This window comes from Suricata suricatta, chromosome 15 (genome assembly GCF_006229205.1).
Source record: "Suricata suricatta isolate VVHF042 chromosome 15, meerkat_22Aug2017_6uvM2_HiC, whole genome shotgun sequence".
Classification (NCBI taxonomy): Eukaryota; Metazoa; Chordata; class Mammalia; order Carnivora; family Herpestidae; genus Suricata; species Suricata suricatta.
Window position 1 is genome coordinate 7,748,866 of NC_043714.1, and position 22,555 is coordinate 7,771,420.

General features: G+C 43.1%; 1 protein-coding gene across 6 annotated transcripts; it reads right to left on the reverse strand.

Annotated features, from left to right (window-relative positions):
- Positions 1 to 685: 685 nt before the first annotated feature.
- PLAG1 (PLAG1 zinc finger) lies at positions 686 to 21,504 on the reverse strand. Of its 6 annotated transcripts, none has more exons than XM_029923550.1 (4): positions 21,422 to 21,504; positions 7,062 to 7,160; positions 4,120 to 4,478; positions 686 to 3,589 (listed from the first exon to the last, which is right to left on the reverse strand). In XM_029923550.1, the coding sequence occupies exons 3-4, from the start codon at positions 4,359 to 4,361 to the stop codon at positions 2,332 to 2,334; spliced, it is 1,500 nt and encodes a 499-aa protein (XP_029779410.1). In that variant the 5' UTR covers positions 4,362 to 4,478; positions 7,062 to 7,160; positions 21,422 to 21,504; the 3' UTR covers positions 686 to 2,331. The 6 variants fall into 6 exon arrangements, with proteins under 6 accessions (XP_029779410.1, XP_029779408.1, XP_029779409.1 ...); XM_029923548.1 differs by lacking the exon at positions 21,422 to 21,504 and adding an exon at positions 20,746 to 21,260; XM_029923549.1 differs by lacking the exon at positions 21,422 to 21,504 and adding an exon at positions 9,658 to 9,714.
- Positions 21,505 to 22,555: the final 1,051 nt, after the last annotated feature.

Below are 22,555 nucleotides of genomic sequence, written 5' to 3' on the forward strand. Positions count from 1 at the left end.
CTTTTTAAAAATGGTGATTAAAGCAATATTGAACACTAATCATTCAACTAGTGACTTAAGTAAGCAATCTGTTTCATAGAAACTAAAGGAAGCAGTAATAAAGCAGAGCTAAACGCCTACTTTCAGAACAAATATTCTCCTAATCAAAAGCTTAGGAGCAGTTTGAAGAAATTTAAAATGTATTTCCTTATTAACATATATAATTTTAATGCCTTTGGAACACACTTTTTATAAAATGTAATTTTTAATAATAAAATTTAAATACATAAGTATAAAAACTAGTGCTCCTAGAATTTAAAAAAAAAAAAAGGAGCATGATAAAATATCAGGAGCCAAAGCTCCCCAAAGAGAGAACTCTGATTCTATGAAGTGCGATATATATGTGTGTGTGTGTATAATATATATAGTGAAACCCCCATTTACATTATTACAATGTACATTTTCCACAAATTATACTACTCCCAAATAGTTTAAATAATGTATTATAGTCAGTAATCTGCACTCATTTTTAGAAATTCTTGGTAAACATCACATTCTGCAATGATAACGGGCCCTATGAATGAAAAAAAAAAAGAAGCTTCCATATAGGGCTGATGAGTGCTCAGAAATATTTTTCTTTCTTTTTTTTTTTTTAAAGAGATATACACTCTTCTATAAACCTTCCCCCTCCTCCCCACCCCAACAGAGAGGGTCCCCAAATAAGGTGTTAGCAAGTGCTTAATAGATACGTTTCTTAGTCCTGACCAATTCTTAGGAGAATATAATGTGACCTTCAAAATGTTTCTGGTGCTTGTCTACTACAAGGAAAGCCCACAGGAACTATTGCTTTCTGTGAACACACTCTTCTGGATTGTTGCTTTCACGTTAAGAGCCCTTGTTTTGCTTTGGAGTCACCCCCTTGACAAATTCAACTGATTTGCAACATTCCCCCAATTTCTCAGAGAAAAGTAAAAGGGGGTTTTACTGTATATATTTTCCGTCGTCTAAAACCTTGTGGTCATTCCTCAAATACTTTTCTAATGCACTGAACTTGAAAGTCTCCATCCGAAAATAGCAAGGGACGATAAATCAACACTAAGTGAGAAAGACACCAGGGAGGGTGAAGCTATCGTTCTGTTTTCTGCTTTGGGCTCTTACGGGAAAGACAACTGCGCTGATTCAGCAAGAAGTGATGGAAGGGATATGCTTTGACTTTACTCCTCAAGAGGTTAGTTTCCAACCCTGGCAACAAGGGACATGATCCCTAGACTTGGGACAAGTTCCCAAGTTGAAGTGAGGTCTTCACATCACACCTCCTTCTTAGCCGTCTATCCCACTATCTGAGAAGAGACCGTCCACTCGGGGATACAACACACCCAACATCTGTGCTTCACAATGGCTCTCGATTCTGGACTAACCGTGACACTGAAAACAGAACTGCTGGCTGCCCTTGACCCACCCTTTGGCCACGAGAGGTGGAAAGGATTAAAGAGATCGATCCATACACTGACTCTGAAGACCCCAATGCCATAATGCAACTAGCACTAGTCCATCAGAAAGAGAGCAACTTGGAAACGTGGCACAAACTATCCCGGGTACTGACTTAAGGCCAATTCTTGAGTAACGTGGAATGCGGTGTCACCTTTCCAGGAGTCTTTTCTTCTTCTTCTTCTTCTTTTTTTTTTTTTTTTTTTTTTTTTTGCCATAAATACTGGTGCTTTGTGTTTAGATTTTGTTTTCCTTACGTGTGCATAATAAAGACAGCAAGTATCTGAGCCAGACAATAGCAAAATCTTCAAAATATACTGACCTGAAATTATGGTATATCTAAAAAACATCTATTATCTCCCCAAACTGGATTCTTAATTCATTAGAAACATTTGCTTATGAATCCACTTAGAGACTAGTAAAAATTTAAAAACTCTCAGGTTATTCATACACATTTTAGAAAATTTACATCCTATTGCAAAACTCTTTAACGAGCCAAATGTCAGAAGGTAGAGCCATTGTTATTGGACAAAACTGTAAAGTTTAAGATCTAAAAGTAATTTGAACGTGGGATGCGTAAGACTTTCCCGCCAATAAGAATGGCTTCCCTAGAGGAAAAATCAACTTCAAATATGACAGTTGGCAGTGAGCGTGGACAAAATACCCAGGTAAACAGAACTGAACGCAAATGGTTCCAAAGCTCGTGTATAAAAACTCGTTTCTATTTCATACTGGCTTACTGAAAATTGGTACTGTACAAAAGCAGACATTTTTATGCTGTTTTAAAGGAGGCACTAAAATACAAACGGTCACCTAAGGCGGGGCTGCACGCAGATTTCTGTATTCTGTCCACGTCTTGGACTCCTACTGGAAAGCCTGATGGAAACGCGGTAGTGTGGTGCTTGTGCTGAAGCTACTCGTGAAGGCTGCGGACAGCGAGTGCAGGGAGCCGAGCCCTATAGTGTTTGCAGGATCTTGAAGATCCTGGGTCTGGGGGGGCAGCTGAGACACAGAAGAATGTGCCTCCTCTTGGGAATAGCTCATTCCGAGGCTCCCCACCGATAGAGGATTGTAGGGAGGGCCATTTAAGGGTATGAAATTAAACAGCTGGGAAAAATCCAAGGCTGGTGTGTTTAGGGGGTCGCTGATGGAGATTGAGCTTTTTGACAGGGAGAGGTCGCCTGCACCATCATCTAGGGAGCCGATCGGAGGATCCAGCCCCAGCTTGGATGACGACGCCTGGCACTCCTGCGATGAAGAGGGCACGCCACCCTGCAGCTCCATCAGGTAACTCTCAATTTCCCCCTTTAGTGGCTGCTCTTTCTCAGGAATCGAAATCGCGTATGAGGTAGAACTGAACGGGTACTTGAAAGAAAGGTGGTGAGAAGGATGGACAGCGTCCATATCTATCGGGCATGTCATTCCCAAAGGTAAGGTCGTGATCATCTGGTGGGCGGGGCCCGAGCTCGGCATGGACTGAAATGGAGTGTTGTAGAGGTTTAACTGCAAAGTGTTTGTGAATGGCTTGGACAAGAGTTCACTGGAAGGTAAGGACATCACCGGGAGGAGCTCATCTTTAATAGGCACAGAAACATTGCAGGTGAATGGATCCAGAAAGTCCACCGGCTCTGTTTTGACCTTCAGAAGTTCTTGGTTGTGACTCTTCTTCATGTGACGAGTCAGGTGATCCTTCCGCCCAAATCTCTGTGCACAGTACTGACAGAGGAAGTCCTTTCTTCCAGTGTGCACCACCATGTGTCTGCGGACGTCCTTCCGGGTGTAGAAGCGGCGGTCGCAGTGCTCACACTGGTGCTTCTTCTCCTTCACCCCGCTGGACGACTTGCCGGCGTGGGACTTCAGGTGCTCCAGCAGCACACCTGTGCTTTCGAACGTCTGCAGACAGACCTTGCAGGTGAGGTCACCGCTGGTGGCGGCGTGCAAGGCCAGGTGACGTTTGAAGCCGAGCTTGGTGTTGTAGTTCTTGCCACACTCTTCGCACTTAAACGTCTCTTTGTTAGGGTCATGCGTGTGCAGGTGGTTCTTCAGGTGATCTTTCCGGTGAAACATTTTCTCACAATAATTACACTTGTGGGTTTTCTCAGGAGAATGAGTAGCCATGTGCCTTGAAACACAGACATATTGTGTAAGTACCACGACACAAGCGCCGTGCGTTCACTTTTCACGCGGAAGCTAAACTACTTCCTACACAGAAGCTACAAAAGAAACGCCCTGATAACAGACACATTTTAACTTAACATCGCTACGGGGACAGTCACTGCACCTCAGCTCTGCAGGACTCGTGCCTTTTCAGTAGCCACGTTAGTGTCTGCTGGTTTTTAGCTATTACTACAAAAGCAAATGAGCGAGACTGAATATACTCACGGCAAGGTCCATACCCTTTTCTGCTAATTTCTCTGTACATACAGAAATCCTACTCTCATTAAGCATTGCATTTAAAAAAAAATATCCAAAGACACTAACACGTAAAAGTCTGTGGCTTAGAACGCTACAACTAGCCAACGTCTAATCTACGTAACATTTCCTCTCTGCAAAGCGGCTACAGAACGTGTATACAGATATATACGTTTACAACGGCTTCAAGCGGCCAACACAATAGAAAATATAATCTGAAAGACAAATAGAGTTTAGTACCTTTGTAATTTGTACTTAGAAACAAAGGCCTTGGTGCAGTCTTGTTGTGTGCACTTGTAGGGCCTCTCTCCTGTGTGAGAGTAGGAGTGAACCTTTAATTTCTCAACACTGTTAAAGGCCTTGTCACACAGTTGGCAAGGGAAGTTTTTTCTTGGTTTGGTTTCACCACGCTTACGTTTCCCTGAAGGGACTTTCTGGGTATCTCTTACTTCTGACAAATCACCAGGAATGACAGTGGCCATCGCAGCCTAAAGCAGGCCTTCTTGTTGGACACTTGGGAACTGCCCAACTCCACTAAATGATTTAGCTTTAGGTGGCTTCTCAAGTTTCATGTGGTCGTAAAAGAAAGCAAAAAGGGACTGGAAAAAAAAATAAGAAACAACTAGTTTGTAACTAAATTTAATTTTTAAAAATTTTTACTTGCTATGTGATGCTTTTGAATTAAAAAGGAAACCATAACATGGATTCAGCTGGTCTAATGTAATATCTGTAGGTTTCTTTATATTCGCAAAATACGGATTAATGCATTGCTCAGAATGAACAGTTCACACACCCCCTGAAATCCGGCCCGACCAACATCATACATAGGGACAGCACTAGCGATTCCAGGAACTCTCAGGAAGCATCAGAACGCGACACGAAAGGTGGCCTCATTAAGCCTCAATTTCGACAAAGGATTAGACCACAGAAATCTGACTAGGAACATAAAAATGCTTCCGCAGATATTTTAACGTCGAAAAAAATCATTTTAGCCTGTACAGGCCAAGTCTAGTCAGAGTCCATGTGATAGAGAAATACAGATAAGCAACGGGAAACTCTTTTAGGCCCCCTGTGAGCGGTTCGATCCACAGAGGAAGTGCTTCATGCACTCAGGAGGCCTGAGAGAGCTTGAAGGCAGCCCCCCGCCCCCCAAGGTAGGAATTTGCTCTTTGTACCCCACGCAGAGGGATGTCCGAGGCAAGAGGAGAAATGACTTCTTGAAGTGAGAACACCTGATGAAGTTACTCTGAGGCGAGCGAGGACCATGGCTCCTTATCACTCGGGGGGAAGAAAGGTGTGGTTGAGGCGCTCTTCCTCGCCGTCCTGCACACCACAGAGAAGGACTCTGCCCACTGGGCACACCGAGGTTAGCGGAGGAGCCCAGAGTCACCAGGCCTCTCCAAGGGCTGAGGGGACTGGTCTCTGGCACACCTGGAACCCGTGGGCGGCACACCAGTGAGACGTCTGGCCTGGAGCGCAATACCCGTGAAAGGACACATCACTGGGGAGGTGCTTCGGGCAAAAGGTGTGCCAGAGTTTCAATATGGGTGCCGCGAGGAAGGAGGAAATGTGCACGTCGTGTGGCAAAGAGTAGGTCTACTCAAAAAATTTTAAATTGATTGAAACCTTTGAAAATTCATGGACAAGAGGCAGTAAATATTATCAACTGTACTTCTCAGCAGAAGGAACCAACTCCCAAAGATCTACCCAGTATAAAAGAGTTAAAAGACTTCTCCAGGTTCCTGAGTGCCAGGCTCAGAAACTCACTTTTAAGAGACACAGAAATGATGATACCTACAACCTCTTTTAGAAAATATCTGCTTTTTAAAGTGAAAACGGAATGTGGCTAAATGACTGTTATCAACTACCGATCAACTGGATTTTTCATGCTATTACGTATTTCGGAAGAAATGAACCAGTTTCTTTATACCCCTTGGGTTTTGCCATCAGACTCATCTGCCCTTACGGGCTAGATGTATAACACTGACTCTTGCAGACTCCAGTTGTATTTCGGCAGGGCTCTAAATTTAATCTAATTTCTGTAAAACTAAGTGTATATTACGCTAGATCCCATTGTACTGTAATGGAAAGGCAGCCCCTCAACAGACAAAACAGGGCGATGATTCACTCACTTATTAAAATGTAAAGCCTGTGGGTAAGTCAATCAGTGTTTGCTTCATGTATACTTTCTTCATCAGCAGGAAGATACAAGCAAGGCTTTCCTTCAAGCTGGGCAAATCGTCTACATCCCTCTGCTCTTTAAAAGTGACATTAACACACTTAACACATGTGACATTTCTAATGCTAACACAATACGCTCCCCCCTCCCCACCATTTTAGAGTTTCTGAATCTCAGGGTCTTGTTCTTTTCCTGTTAGATTCCCATTCAAGAGACATCTTCTCTCTCCCTGTCTCTCAGAAATATCTACACAGCTATCCTGCTGTGACCAGCAATGACACTGTAAATCAGTAGAAAGCACTGTCCCAAGGCAGGAAAAAAGAGTAATTCTGACTATCTCATTTCCTAACTTCATGCTGTTATATATATATATATATATATTTAGAGCATTGCGGGAAATGAGCTGCTAGGTTTTTCAACTGTAGCATCCACACAGAATGCTAAGTATCGAAGGCTGGTATATAACTAATATCTGAAAACATTTCAAAGTCTGGTCATATTTGTCATTGGTGTGTCAAGAGATCCAAGCATAATGGGCAGAGACTTTTAGTTGAGAAAAAAATGACAGCTTCTAAGTTAAAAAAAAAAAAAGCATTAGAAGTAGACCATGAAACGATACACGAACACTGATTATATTCAAGGTGGTGATACTCAATATGGAGTAACATGGATTTTGTTATGTTTGGATGTACTTACCCTTCTACAATTATTCCTAATCATAACTTTTACCGTCACAGAACTATACATACTGAGCAATGAAGAACTGCAGATTTCAAATATTACACTTTTCTAAGACCAGCTGAAATTTTCTCATGGCTAATAATATCTTTTCATCTCAATATATTACAAAACTCAAATTATTTACAGGTGCATTTAAAATTCTAGGATACTATAAGGTTGTGAGCTCAACATCAAATAAAAGTCCACATTCAGAACATGCATATCAATCCAATACTTTAAACTGACATGCAGAGAATTGGAGAGATTCTAGTTCAGGGCCTACCCGATGACAGGTGGAAAACGCCTCAGACCTTGATCTTAGCCAGTCCCATTGACTCTTCGTGGAAGAGAGCGGAATCCAGTCCTTCCCATTTTGGCCAATCTACGAAACAAAAAACAAGAATGGACTGCACTCTCAATGGGACCAGTATGTAAGTGACAGAAAATGAAGAGTCAAAGGACTGCAATTTCATGGCACATGCTTACATTGCAGACTCGGCTCAGAAGTCATGCATTAAGTTTCACCAGTTGCAAATTTGTATTAGTTCGAAGCACGTTTACATGACCAAGTAAATGCAGAAAATGAAAAGTAAAGTAGTATTACCCACATAAATGGCATTTTGTGATGCTGAATGATTCCCCACTTCTTCCCCAAATCCAATTTAATTTTTTAAATCTAACTTGCCTACTAAGAGAAATGGATATTAGAGTTACTCTTTGCAAACCAAATGGATCAACATTTCATTAAGCTTAATAATGTCACAGCTGAGACGAACTCCGTGCACCGGGAATGTCACCGCAGAAAGCCAGTGCCTCGTGTCCCCACACCGCACACACTTGTGGGCTTCTCTGAGCGACACTTCGTCACCTGCAACACCTGCCAGTTTATTCTCGGAACGCTGCAAAGGCTGGCTGAAATGTAGCAATAGCTCTGTGCTCTTTGGATTTCAAAAGCATGCGGGGGGGGGGGTTATATACAGGTGTGCTGGGGGTGAGGGAGTATCAGGAGCAAAGCCTCACTGAGTTTTCAGAGATCACTGTTGAAAGATCTTCAGAGTCTTTACAAAATGCCTATCAGCAAGATCTTCAGTAAACTAAGGACATGCGTAGAAAACAAATATGTTAACAATTCTTGATGGTACAAGTAAATGTGAAAAGAATGGTCAAAAGGCAGAGAAAAAACTAGGATTATCCATTGTAGAGACTACAGGACATAGAGAGATTAATAAGCTCTGAACATTTTAAAGGTGACTGCTCAGAAATTGTGACTGTAAGAACATGAGAGGGATAACAGAAATCAAATAGTTAAAATACAGTCATGAGAGGATTCGCTAATGACAAGATAATTTTACCTAACGTTCCAAACACAAATGTAACTAATTTCCCCTGAAATCAAATGTTCATACTTTTAAAAATTTGATGTGTGAGTATTTACTAGAGGACATTCAAGCATCATTACAAAAATACTAAGGGTATATTTGAAAGCAGCAGTATTCTCATAGTTTAAAAAAAATACGAAAAATTAAAATTTTGACTAATGAAAGATCTTTAACAAGTTAAAGCAAAGTTTCATTCTTTTGTAAGGCACAAGGCATGCATAAATGGAAGAACTGAATTCTGCACATCGAAATTGCAACATAATGAAATGAACTTTGTAAATACTTACTTGCCCAGGGCACATACTGAGGTTTTGGTAGGGTCATTAAGCACATGAAAGCCTGTTTTGTGTATTACACTATGTTAATAACATAAATACCTGACAAGTGTAGAGTGTTTTCATCTCCCTGGAACTCAGTGGACCTGAGAGATGGATTTAGCATCACTGCCATTTTAAGGGGAGAGGCTCATAGGAGCTGAATATCCTGAAGGGGCATAAGGCCTACAATTAATTCCTTTTTCGCTCTTACAGGACTGCATTCTAGGAGGCGGATGGGTAGGCCAACGACCTTGCAAGTGGATAAATCCTGTCGTTTACATTTAAAAGACAAGACCAGGGGACAGTGCCCATTCTCCCACCAGTGCGATCCCCTAAAGGACACAAATATACGATTTTTCGTCTCTTAATAAAAGCAGTTTTAGAAGTAACTTTTAAGCCATTTAAATGACAGCTGAAATAACAACAGCATACCTATCAGAGTGGACAGGGATCTGGGTAGAAAAAAATGTAAAACCAAAGCCGACCAGTAAACAATACATCTATGTATTTTTCCTGACTGGTAGCAATTTCATTGCATTTCAAATACATTCATAAAAACTTCATGGATGCTTACTCTTCAATGGCATGTATAATAAAAACCCATTAGAGTAGAAATGTTTCAATACAGTTTAAAATCTGAATCTTGATTTGAAATATTACTATTTCAAAATATTACATATTTTACATATGTAATTTCAGATATTTTGCATATCTGAAATAAAATAAGAAAGCCATCATTTTCATTCATTTTATCACAAAACAGAATTCCAAAGTCACCATTAATTTCCTTTAATTCAGTCTATTTCGGGCTCTTAGGAATGACCCAGGGCTGCTAATTTCAAAGGGCTGCTAATTATTTCCTCAAACAAAGGAAACCAGGAGCTGGTTAGAATTCATGATTATTGAGCTTGATAAAATAACCATTAAAAAATATACAGTTCACATTTATGTAATCCTAACTAAAACGTCAACTAAAATTACTTGTGTGTGGTTTTTTTTTTTACAGGAATAAACAGTCGTTTAAAAAGTCTTGTTAAACGACTGCTCTGAAAAGTCGGCAGCAAAATTTGTACTCCATTCTTTCTTATGTGTCGAAGAGCAGGTATCACGGTCGTCAAAGGATCACAGCTCTCCTTTGCCTTGATCTAAGAACCGGGAAGCCAGGCAGAAAACGGAGGTCTACCTGTTTCAAACGGCCCTGAGAAAAGAGCACTTGCGGAGGCCTTTCCGGTTTCTGTGGATAAAAGGACCCACAGGTGTTTCTAGGGCAACTTGCGTACATAAAACAGGAACCGGAGGGGACACTGCGCGCGCACCGCACGTGTTCATCTTCCTATGTTTTACATTCTAAAGTGGTGACTCACGCAGAAACATTACAAGCAAAAGTGATCCTACAGCAGAGGGTCTACTGGAAGAAATTCCTCTGAGGACGCCGGCAGAAGAACAGCCCTGTGGTGAAACCGCGTCTGTGCTTTTAAATTCCGCAGTTCCGCTGGTCCTTTGTCTAACAGCTGTGAATTTTTACAACACTTACCTGCATCGATAGTTTCTTGCATATTTAAGTTAAAAGTCAAACATATACTTTGGTAACTAAGGGCAAATGCCATCGATAATCAGAGCTTTATTTATTTTCCCATACGTTAATCGTAAAACACCATTAGTAAACAATGCAGAAAATGTCGATGTTGGCTTAAAACATGTTTTTCATATAGATAGGTAACTTGCAAAAGGAAACTTACCAATAGCTAATACTTCTCCATGTACAAAACAACAGAACTTTGGATAATGTGAAAGAAATTAACAAGATAACATTACAGGACCGATTTGAAGTAAGGGCGATGGCATTCCTAGAACATTTTTTTTGACTGTGAATGTAATGTGGAAATTTTTACAGCATTCCATTTCTGTAAGTCTGTAAAATCTCCTATTAATGAATAATAGAAGGAAAAACATATCTTGCAACTATAAAAATCTACAACTATTACAAATAGACTGTAGGCAACATTGGGGCAGGAGCTGCGTCAGTGTCATTTCACTGCTGTTTCCCATAAAGGCAAACATTTTTTTGAATGAATGAAAATATTTAAAGCAGGGCACGTGCTTTCCGGCATCAAAATAAACTACAGGCTTGCTCGATCACTGTAATATACATAGGACAGAATATATGTATTGATGTTCAAGTAAAAAGTAATATGGTACAGTTACAATTTGGCCCAGTAAAGTAAATAAGCCAGTAGAAAGGTTATTTTCAAAACTTAACAGCTATTTGTGAAGTCTCAGATTAAATAAAACAACAGCAACTGTAACAAGAACTACTGAAAATACTTGTTTTGTTTCCGAAAAAAGCCTTTTCTGATTATCCATTGCTAAGGAACCAGTACAAGCAGATACAGAATCAATCCAGTCCTCGTTCCTAGTAAGAGTTTCTGGAGTAATAACATGTCTGGTAGGGGCACCCGTACCTGCAGCAGGAAGGACTGGGGGGGGGGTAGGGACTAGATGGTCAGAGGAGGCTTCGATGCCTCAGAGGACAGAAAGGAGCAGGGGTGCCCCCACTGGGAGGCAGGAGACGCTGCAAAGAGCAGGGATGGCGCCTGGCCCACCCAAGCTGTGAGTACTCAAATCACAAACGTCATGCTCAAAATACTGAAAATGACTGTCCCTGTGTTCCTGGAGAAGTCAGAGTTAACTGAACTAGTAAAAATAAGACTGCTGGGTTTGAACGGCTGTGCCTGATGTTTTCAACTTTGGAGCAATCCATTAAGATGCAGTTCTAGCACAACCCTTTTGAAACTTACCAGAAAATTTAGCTTCCTGGATATGTAGAAAGCCTTATGTTTAAAAAACAAACAGTAAAAGCCAACAGAGAAGTGAAGGGAAAAAGCAGACCTATTTGTGTTTCAGGACCAGTGGGAAAAGGTCCAACCAATTCCAAACTGGAACCAACAATCCAACATCGGTTCTCTCTGTACAATCAGGATGCTCCTTTTTGGGCCACCTTGAACCCAGGCCAGCTATGGCTGTTCATTACATATTCTAGAGTAGCCAAAGAGAAGGAACAGACCATCTGATGAAGATGGAATATTCAAGTAAATTTTACTTTCCAGTTCTGAAATATTTTCATTCATCAGTGATTTTATAGAACATAAATGTCATGTTAAAAAATTTCTCTTTTAAAAGCTCTCTTTTAACGATCCAGAACCTAGAAGTTAGCATTTCATTTTCACTAGTATGTGGAGGAGTCTTCCCTCAAGATTGTATATTCTCATCCAAATAAAAAACTAATGGGGCACCTGGGTGGCTCAGTCAGTTGAGCGTCTGACTTCGGCTCAGGTCATGATCTCACAGTCCGTGGGTTCGAGCCCCGCGTTGGGCTCTTGCTGACGGCTCAGAGCCTGGAGCCTGCCTTGGGTTCTGTGTCTCTCTCTCTCTGCCCCTCCCCTGCTCATGCTCTGTCTCCCTTTCAAATATAAATAAACGTCAAAAAGGAAACTACTTAAAAAAAATCAAGTAAAAAATACACACAGATGGTATACCAGGTATTTCCATTTTCTTCACAAAGGGCACTTTCAGTCTGTATTTCCAAACAGGAAATGAGAGGACAATTGTGCACAAGGGAATTAATGGTGTCCAAGAAAGCAAAGAATCACAATGACATCTGCATACAAAGTAAGATTGCTTAATCAAAACTTTAACTGTTTGTTAAAACAGTTTGTTAACTGTCCTGGTTTTGTTTTCTTTGGTATAAAACATCTCCAGAATATCGTGCTCTGGCTAGGTAAAAAGTAGGTAACTCACAGGTCAGCCCCGTCAGAAAACTGCCTATCTCCTAAACCGGGAGGGGTTGTGGTTCTTATTCTTACATTCCCGGGGATACAACAAAAAGGCTTGATATCAACTCTAAAAATGTTGACACTGACGGGCCCCCAACATTCAGAGCCCGGGTCTCCATTCATTTATGGCTAACTGTCGGCCACCAGGAAGTCACAAACAGAGTCCGACAGGTTTCAGGTCCAAACTCCCTAAGCACTCTACTGACTCTGCCCACCAATGCCAGCAGGAAGGCAGAGACAGTATATGTTAGAACAGATGTGACGAGGAAAGAAAGTTTCATGTAGTTACAAAAGCTCATGCAGAGAGTTCGTTTGAGGCCATCTCAAAGTAAAGTGCACTTTAAACACAGGCTCGTGCTATGGCACACGAAGACGTACGAAGGTTGTTAAGCGTGCGTGCAAAATCTTGAGCAGCGCTAAACTGCGTCCTGGAAACAGAGCCCACATCCAGGTAAGGCTCTACGTTGTCACCACTCTCTGAGTTATGCCCGTGTGGCGGTCCAGGAAACGACCGCTTCTGGAAAGAACCACTTGTGCAGATTCATATATAGTTGAGTAAACAGCATCAGGTGTAGGCAAATGGTCAAATCAGGGGCGGCCACTCTGTCCTCCACCTCCATCACAATTAGAAGAGACTCGATAATTATATTCCTTGACCCGTTTTACTTGGGCGAGGGCGAACTTCCTAACAGTACCTCTCGGAGCCTTTTACACCCATAGGCTGTAAAGCTCTTCTCTTGAAACTGTTTGCCTCTCCCCCAGGGGTCCTAAATTCCTCTGCGGGGAGACTATTATTCCTCCTTATACCCCTAGCACCTGGTCAATGGTCTGGCTTGTAGTAGATGCTTGATAAATATCTGTTGAGCACAACCATAGTCCTGATAAGGAATTTCAGGAAATCAAAACAAGCAGGTCAACATGATTTGATGTTTCTGAAATTTCAGATCCACGTAAAGCAAAGCTTGGAAGACGCCTTGTAGAATGAAGCTGTTAGTTTGTTTTGGCAGAGGAGCAGAGGGGACCCAGGGGACTACAGCCGCCTGGGGGTCCCTCCTGTTTCTGTCAGGGGGCGCTGAAGTCAGGGACTCGTGGGCATGTGCCACCCAGGTGACCCGTCAGGCACTGCAGAGACACGCCCGGGAGGTGCTCAGTCGGCCTGCATTCTCAGAACATCTCTGCTCTCAAACGTTCTAACCCATACCTCCTTTAGCGCGTGTGAGCGCATGGATTACAATTTATCATTTGTAAAGAGCCAAAGACGTTTTGTAGGAAAGAAAAAGGAACAAAGTGAAATTCAAAATCTTTAAAGAGGACATTCTTCATGTGAAGTTAAAGTGTGAGGAGGACTTTGAAGATATCAGAGTAAATGTCTGAGGGAATACCAATTCCAGAGAAGTCAAAATGGGGAAAATCTACATAAATGTCGTTGGCTAAGGAAAAGTAATGAAAATGTTTTTCTTTTCTTCTGGCTGCTAAAACAGTTTCAACAAAGACTAGTTTAAAAACGACAATGAGGGGCATCTGGGTGGCTCAGTTGGTTAAGCATCCAACTTCAGCTCTAGTCATGATCTCATAGTTCTGGAGTCCAAGCCCTGCGTTGGGCTCTGTGCGGACAGCTCAGAACCTGGAGCCTGCTTCAGATTCTGGGTCTCCCTCTCTCTCTGCCCCTCCCCTGCTCATGTTCTGTCTCTGTCTCAAAAATAAATAAAACATTACAAAACATTTTTTAAAAATGACAACGAAGTAGAAAAGGGAAAAAAACTCCACAACCCGTAACACAAAAAAACTATGAACTTCTCATATATCTAAAAACTGGACTATACAAATATACGAGTGACTCAAAACAGTATGGTGGCTAGATTGTTAATGCTTACTCTTCACAGAATACTGTGATTAGGAAGCTCAGTCAGATTAATGCACCTTTTACTGGACGCGAAAGCGCTGTTCACGTATACTGCGGGCCCCTGCCTGCCCTCAGTGCAGTTCACGACCTTGGATCCATCCTCCGGCATCTGGCACTGCCATCTGTGTGTTTATCATCTACCTTGCTAGGGCTGAGGGGCCTGGCCTCTAACCCTCAATCCTGCTAGGGGGATCCTGCTGATAGACTTACCTGGTACCACACCCACGGCTGCCTGGATGTCCAAGTCTCGCTGCACCTCGATGCTGTGCCACCGAGCTGCACCTGCAGGCCAGGAAATCTAGATGCCTGGGTGTGTCCCCTTTCCAACAAGGCTAGCGACCTGCTCTTGTCCCACTGTGTCCCTTGGCCTAGCATCTGCTCCCCCTGCAGCAAGCAGCGCCCCCACCGGCCCCTAGTGAATGAGCTCCCTCCCGGTAGACAGCAAGGAGGCAGAGTGGTAATGGAGGGGCAGTCTATCACTCCGAGCAAGATTCAGAGAAAGGAGAGCTTAAGAGTTCATCTGCAGGCTATTTGGGGAAGATGAGTAAATAAGCTTTCACAGCAGCTATGCAATTTGTGCACAAAGGAAGACTGCTCATTGCCAGTATTCCAATCCTTCCATTAGACTATAGCTATTAATAAAGTCCTGCTGAACACAATACGTATCGATAGACCTTAAAATAGTAAGTGGCATGCTTATTATGTGGCATGCTTTTCAAAGCTTTTAATACGATGTCTTAAATTACTTAAAAACTGAAATAATGGATCACTTTGAAAGCCATGCCATATAATGATAAAAGCCACCTACCTGAGGCCCTGCTCCAAATAATGTAACCTTATTAATAGACCAGCACAGAATGAAGCATTCTGGGTGCCAAATACGGCCAATGCAGCACCAAGAGGCAACCTAAAAAGAAAAGAAGAGTTAGTTTGAAATTCCACAAGTCAGACCCAAGCTGGCTACTGGCATATGAACCAAACTGGTTTTCATTCATTATCATATTTTCACACTTTTTCAGACAATCTGGCTCAATTCCTGTTAGAAACAAATGTGAAACAAATTAACTTATAGTACACTGAAAAGCAAAAAGTCAGTAACTCAATAGGCTAGATTTACAGCTTTTCCCCAAATCACAGGTTATCTAGGTCGTTTGTATTTTTATTCAGTCAAATATCATTCCCCGTTTACTGCCATTTTCTCAAAATTGCCACTTATTTCCCTCACTTATATTTCAGACACATCCACGTTTTCTCTACTGAGTTTTCAGAAGAACGTGTTGAGGTTTTTCTGAACAACAGCTGACGGAGAAATGCTGCCCATGAGTGTTTCCCTCGGGCCACGTGTCCACAGGCAACGGTGCAACTGAGAATGCCCCAAAGGAGGGACAGAGTAGGAGACGGAGACTCGCTCAGCTCCTGAGCATGTCTTTACACGAGATTATATTTGTCTTACAGCAAGTTCACAGGTGGCAAATCTGTCTTCAAGAACACACCAAGAAAGCACCCAAACGGGTTCCAAAGTCCTCAAGGTTTCGGATGACCCACGGCTTCGCTCTGTTGGCACAGGTCACGAAGACCCACCACCAAGGGCGTTAACCGAGAGAGAAGGGACGCCAGGCCTCCATGCACAAATCACCTGCTTCATTTCTCCCGACCACAGAGTCACCGCTCAATCAGACGTGGCCGCTGCTTATTAAGATAAACAGCCGACACTGATGCAATGAAGTTACCAACAACCTAGGGCATATGGCATCAATCTGAAATCACGGGGCTGCAGACAGGCATGGCCCCTGTTCTCTCGTAGGAGTGTTCAAGACAGCTGCGGCCACGGGATAGGTACCTTAGGTCAAGTGAAGCCATACGACTGCTCATTAAAATAAAAGCTGTCTTAAGGCAGTATTAGAAGGACGAACAACAGAGGCTCAGAAAAGGAAAAGCATACAATAGAGTTTGGGTGACTGTTAACCTTCGAGTTAGCCAGAATTCCTGGATTAGAAGTGTGGCTTCTTACATATGTAAGCTGGGGCCCCGGCTGGCGTGTCACATGGGTTACAGACACAGTAAAGACTCTAACGAGAGAGGTGCACCAAATCCCCAGTGGCCAGGACGTCGTACGCTCCCATACTACCGACAAGTGGGGCAGCTATGAAACGCTGAGAACAAGTACTCGGGAGGCGGGGTGGGGGAAGAAGAGAGGAAAAAGAAGAGGGGGAGAAAGTACAGGGTGTGTTTGTGCACATGAGACACAGCAGCCGGGTGCTGGAGTAGTGCAAGCAGAGAGCTGAAGACCAGCAAAATCACGCATTTCCTAGAAGAGAGCGGACAAGCCCTTCAGTGCCTGACCACAGTAACGAAGGAGATGAGAAGAAGGCACACCTGGTTGAGTAGCTTCCTTTTATACAGACAGATTCAAACCAAATTACTGATGAACTCGGGTCGGTGCCTAGAGACCACTGCTTTAAGACAAAACGAGGTGGTCTAAAGAGGTGATGGGCAGAGAAGGAAGAAGAAGGTGGCAACCCCCATGGAAAGACAAAGCTACTAAGGATGTAGCTCGCCATATAGGCATGAAGACCACACCTCAGCAAGAAAGACTAGGTGGGCACAGTGGGAGGGCGGGCAAGGGTCAGGAAGGAGGAGGAGGAGGGGGAGACACCCCCACGTGGATGGCCAGTTGAGCAAGAAGGAAATGACTGCTCTCCTCTGAAAAGCTCTGCACTGAAAGAGACGGAAAAGGCTGGTACCTAAGGGGGACTGTGGGGCGGGACCTGGGACTGCCAGGGGGAGGGACCTAAACCAGCTTCTGTGCCGAGTGAGCATAAAGAGGCAGGGAAGAACATGAAGTAAGTGAGAGCCTGAGAAAAGTTCCTCTCAGCTGAGAAGAGGGGTTTCTTTTTGATGCTGTTGTTTAATTTTTTTTATGTTAGTTTGAGAGAGAGAGACAGACAGACAGACAGATAGAGCGCGAGCTGGGGAGGGGCAGAAAAAGAGGGAGACACAAAATCCGAAGACAGACTCCGGGCTCCGAGCTGTCAGCACAGAGCCTAACATGGGGCTTGAACTCGTGAGCCACGAGGTCACGACCTGAGCTGAAGTCTGACGGTTAACTGACTGAGTTACCCAGGCGCCCTGCATCCCTGATGCCTTGAACAAAACCAGCAAAGTTTGCCATAAGAATTAACTTTCTTGGGAGTGTAGACTATTAAAACTTTCTGGACTCCAATGTGGAAATATGTAATCAAAGCCTTTTAAATGTTCATACATGCTGACCTTATGAATCATTCCTAAAAATGTAAGCCAAAAAAAAAAAAAAAAAAAGGGAAAGGTGAGAGACAAAGATTTAAGGGTAAGCATGTTTGAAGTATATTTTATGCATAAAAATTGATCATGTCTAATAAAAGGGTAAAGTGTACGTCTATGTGACAGAATAACTATGTAGCCTTTAAAACCCAGGCGCTTACGGAATATTCAATCACATGGTGGAAACACTGATAGGGTGCATTTAAAAAGCAAGACAGAGAACACAGTATGATTCCGATCTTGTAAAGTACACACTTAGACACTCAGAACCATTCCCCCCATAATACCCTTGAAAGTATCTGGGAAAGTTATTTTTAAAAATTAGTAAGATCTAGGCTTTATATTCTTCTGTATTTTACAGATGTCCTACTTTTATATTAAAAAAGTATTTTACCAAAAAGAATGGTTTTTCAAATAATGGTGCTGGAAAAGGTTGTATCGTTAATAGCAACAACCTGAGTCCATACCTCACACTATATATAAGCGTAACTCCAAATGAATCATAGGTACCAACATAAAACCTAAAACTATAATTTTGGGACAAAACAGACACAAATCTTGTGACATTCAGTTACTCAAAACTTCCCTGGCTACAACATTGAAACTTCAACCTATAAAATAACATTGATAAGCCGGATTTCCTCAAAATTTAAAACTGCTCTTCAAAAGACAGTGTTCAAAAAAGGAGAAGACAAGCCACTGGAAGAAAATGCTAACAAAGCCTGGATCTGATAAAGACCTTGTCCCCAGAATCTACTAAGAACTTCCAAAACTCAGCAATAAGAAAACAACCAAATTGAAGGATGGGAAAATATCTGAGTAGACATCTCACCAATGAAGACAGATGGACGGCAAGTAAGCACATGAACAGATGCTCAGCGTCATTGGTCCTTACCGAACTCACATTAATACCACAGTGAGACAGCGCCATCTACCCCACTAGGATGAGAGACACTGACCACCTGACAGTACCGAGTCCTGGTGAGGACAGAAAGTGAATGAACTACCACTAGCAAGAAGGTAAAAGTAATGAAATCACTTTTAAAAGTCTGGCAGTTTCTCAAAATGTTAAACATGTGTCTACCACACGAGACAGCCACTTCACACCTATGCATTTACCCTGGAGATAGGAAAACACGTATCGATACAAAGACTCGTACATGGATATTCATACCAGCTTTATTCCTAATAGTGAAAAAAGCTAGATTTGACCCCAATGCCCATCAATATGATGAGTGGATTAGCACATTCAAGTGACGGACTACTCATCACCCATAGAAGGGAAGGAACTATTAACATACACAATATGGAGGAACCTGGAAATAATTATGCTGAATGAAAGAAGTCAGACAGAAAAGAGAGTATATATGAAATAATTCCATTTATATAAAATGCTAGGAAATGCAAACGAATCTGCAGTGGCTTGAAGCAGCTCAGTGGTTATTTGGGGACAGGAGGGGGGGCGCTTGGGGAAGACAGCTCACCAAAGGACATGAGTCAACTTCTCGGCATGATGGTTATGTGCACTATGTTGGTTGTGGTGAAGGTTTTAAGGGATGTGGACCTGTGTCACAACTTGGCAAATTATACACTTCAAATGTGTGCAGTTTATTCAATATCGATCACACCTCAATAAGCTAGAAAAAGAGCCCAGGTTTTCCTATTGAGAAAAACCAGATCACGGAGGATGGCACACAAATCTTCACATGAATTTACTGAAATTTGCAAAAAAAAAAAAAAAAAAAAAAAAAACTTTAAAAAAAAATCTGTGAACTGATAAACTCAAACTCTTTATAAGGGCAATGACTCAAAATGACTAAAATCTTCCTTTCCCATTCAGAGGGGGGAAAAAAAGAAAAAGGAATATTGGCTTTCAATGTAAGAGCTGCATTCAGTCCTTACTAGAAAGGAACGTCTAGGCGGCTTTGAGAGCCACATTCTCAGCTGTTACCCGTGGAGGGAGCCGGGGACGTTCACCTGTTGCTTAAGAGACTGGCCCATCGTCCTACATGATTTACAGGCTCCAGGAATACACTCTGGTTGGAACTGAGACCTACAAATAATAAATAGTTCTGGGATACGTTCCATTTATCAAATACCAAAGGCAGTACCCACTGAACTGATTCAATGCAGCCTCTGTACCGACCTTTTCAATATGTTAATTAGTGGTAGCCTTACAAGAAACAAGTGCCATGCTAATTGGGAAGCTTGCCTTTGATTAATTAAAAAAAAAAATAAACGACGTAACAGTGGGGCCAAGATAACAAAAGAAGGAAGACTAGCCATGCTCGGGCAGGTACTGCAGGTAGAGGGAGTCAGAGATCTCAAGATGGGTCTGGGTAAGTTGAGGCGATTTATTTTTGGAGGCACAGTGAGTCGCAGGCGTGGGACCAAGGAGACTTGGCAAGCGAGGAGGAGCCTTGTGGGAGTCATGTTCCCAAGGGCTGAACATTTCCGATGATTTACAAATCACCCTGCATATAGCTACCTGTGCGATCTGCTGCCCCCACTCCCGCCCCGACCGCGTTTCTAGATAATTCGGAAGACCAATCTTCGTGTGCTTTTGCTGCTTTCTGAAACAGAACTGTGTGGATTCTCCTTTCGGTTTTTATTTAGGTTATTAACCTTTTTACAAAGAAATGTGATCATTTATGAGGCCTTTGCAGTGTTAGTCAACTAACAAAAATGGGTTGAGGGCCTTTAAAATGAGGCCTCAAAATCATCTTTGTCGAAGCCTCAAACCCAGACTAGGGCCGCAACTTCTCCCCTGCAGGACACGCCTGATTGCGCCCCATGTCTGCTCCGCGCCCCACTCGTGCCCCACTCCGTGCCCCACTCCACTCCGCGCCCCACTCCGCGCCCTACTCACGCCCCACTTTGCCCCCCACTCGCACGCCACTTCGCGTCCCACTCTGTGCCCCACTCCGCGCCCCACTCCACACCGTGCCCCACTCACGTCCCACTCCGCGCCCCACTCCGCGCCCCTCTCGCACCCCACACGGTGCGCGGCACCTGGGTTACGGAAGGGCTGTCCTGCCATACTCCGAACGGCAGGCTTTGGCAATCGTCTAACGCCCGCACCAAGTCACCGCGCAGAGGGTGGTGCGGGCAACTGACTCGCCTTCTGGGGACCAGAACAGCCCTGAGGCCTGCCCCAGCCTTCCTATGCCTGCAACTTCCCACACTGTAATGGCGCTCTGGCGTTTTCCTCTGCAAGCTGGAAATAAGTACCTACCTTGTGGTGAAAAGTCAACGGGCCACATACTAAAGTCTCTGGATTAGTTCTGGGGGTTCAAAATGCAAAGCCATGATACTCAGTGTGTTGTTCGGACATATGTGTCGCCCCCAAATGGCCTGATGTGCACTTAAAAATAAGGGGTCTTGTTTTCCCTGCAGAATCACAGCCAACAGAATCTTTGAAGGACAAACAATGGCAACATTCCATGAAAAGACCATGTCGGGCACAGCTGCGATGGCAGATGAACACTGATAGTTACGTCTGGGGAGTGGTCTACTCTTAATCTTCTCGTCTCTGTGACACAGGTGGTGTGTACCTTCAAGTTTATGGCGGTCATAGTCACAGATGACCTCAAACCGCAGCTAAAACAAAACCAATCCACGTGGAGCCAACAATCATTTTGCGTGTTGAACGAAGTGTTCATTTGGTAATATGTGATCGTGACCGTCCAAAGAAGAACTGACCCTTGCCCACGGCTTCACTGTGGTAAAAGTTACATTGTGCCTCTGAAAATATAAAGGTTACCCCAAATCAGAGTAAACAGCTACATGTTAGGGGAAAAAATGTACTCCATCGATGTACACTAAGGGTGAACCGAAATTCCGCACTAGGACTTCTAGAACATGGGAATGTGTCTTTCACAGAGCATCTCACACTAATTCCCTGCTCTCACCCTCTTGAAACTGAAGCAAGGGTTGGCAAGAGAAGTGTGAAAACGAATCCCATCCTGCAGAGCCGGGCTGGTGGAGGGCTCAGGTATGGAGGGAGGCATGGGGAGGAGACGGGGATCCAACACTGGGGACAAAATGAGCCCTCAATTATGACACACTACAAAGGAGGCTGCTCTAGTGGGTGGTGACTGCTCCCAGTTTGAACACAAGCAGTGTGTATGTTTTGAGATTTCCAAACGGTCATTGCTTGTATCACTTTTACGCTCTTGCTTACCCCTTGGCAGAAGAAATGCTTCTAAACACTAGACGTGATTTGAACTAAATAAATTTCTATTAGGTCCACCTTTGGCAACAATGCAGTTTATGTCAAATTTCTCTATAGGTACCTGCCACAGTACTGGACTTGCATGGTTTTTTAGAATTTAAAAAAAAAGTTTATTTATTTTGAGAGAGAGTGCACATGAGTGGGGGAGGGACAGAGAAAAAGGAAAGACAGAGAATCCGAAGCAGGCTTCACACTTGGAGGAGAGCCCAATGAAAGAAGGACTCAGTCTCATGACCATGAGATCGTGACCTGAGCCGAAATCAAGAGCTAAACCAACCGAGCCACCCAGGCACCCCCATTTTTAAGAATTTTACTGGCATTGATCTTGATCAATGAATGATACAGAGACCTGAGTATGTTTTTTCCCATCTATTTGCTGATGCAATATGCATGTTTTGGCCTTTCTGAACCTCAGTCTCTTTAACTGCAAAGTGGACATAGTCAATTCTTGATTAAGTGGGATATCCGGAAAGTAAGGTAGGAGGTCACAGAAAATCACAACTAAAACACAATCGGTCACAATGATACATGGACTTGTGGTCCTTTTGCTTTGCGGGGGGCGGGGGGCAGTGATATCAGGAGTAACCATGAAATAGCAAAGAAACTCTGGGGTCTCTCTCCAGTATCTTCTGGCAAAGGCTACAGAAAAAGCCCCATCATACTAGAGATTGCTTTTACTCTCCATTTCTGGGTCCCTGATATCTAGAACAGTGGAAGCACAAGGGGGTACTCAGATATTTATTGAACAAATAGCAGGCGGAAGATAAAAAGAGGGAGGGAGGGAAGGTTTCCATTCCACTGGCCAAACGTG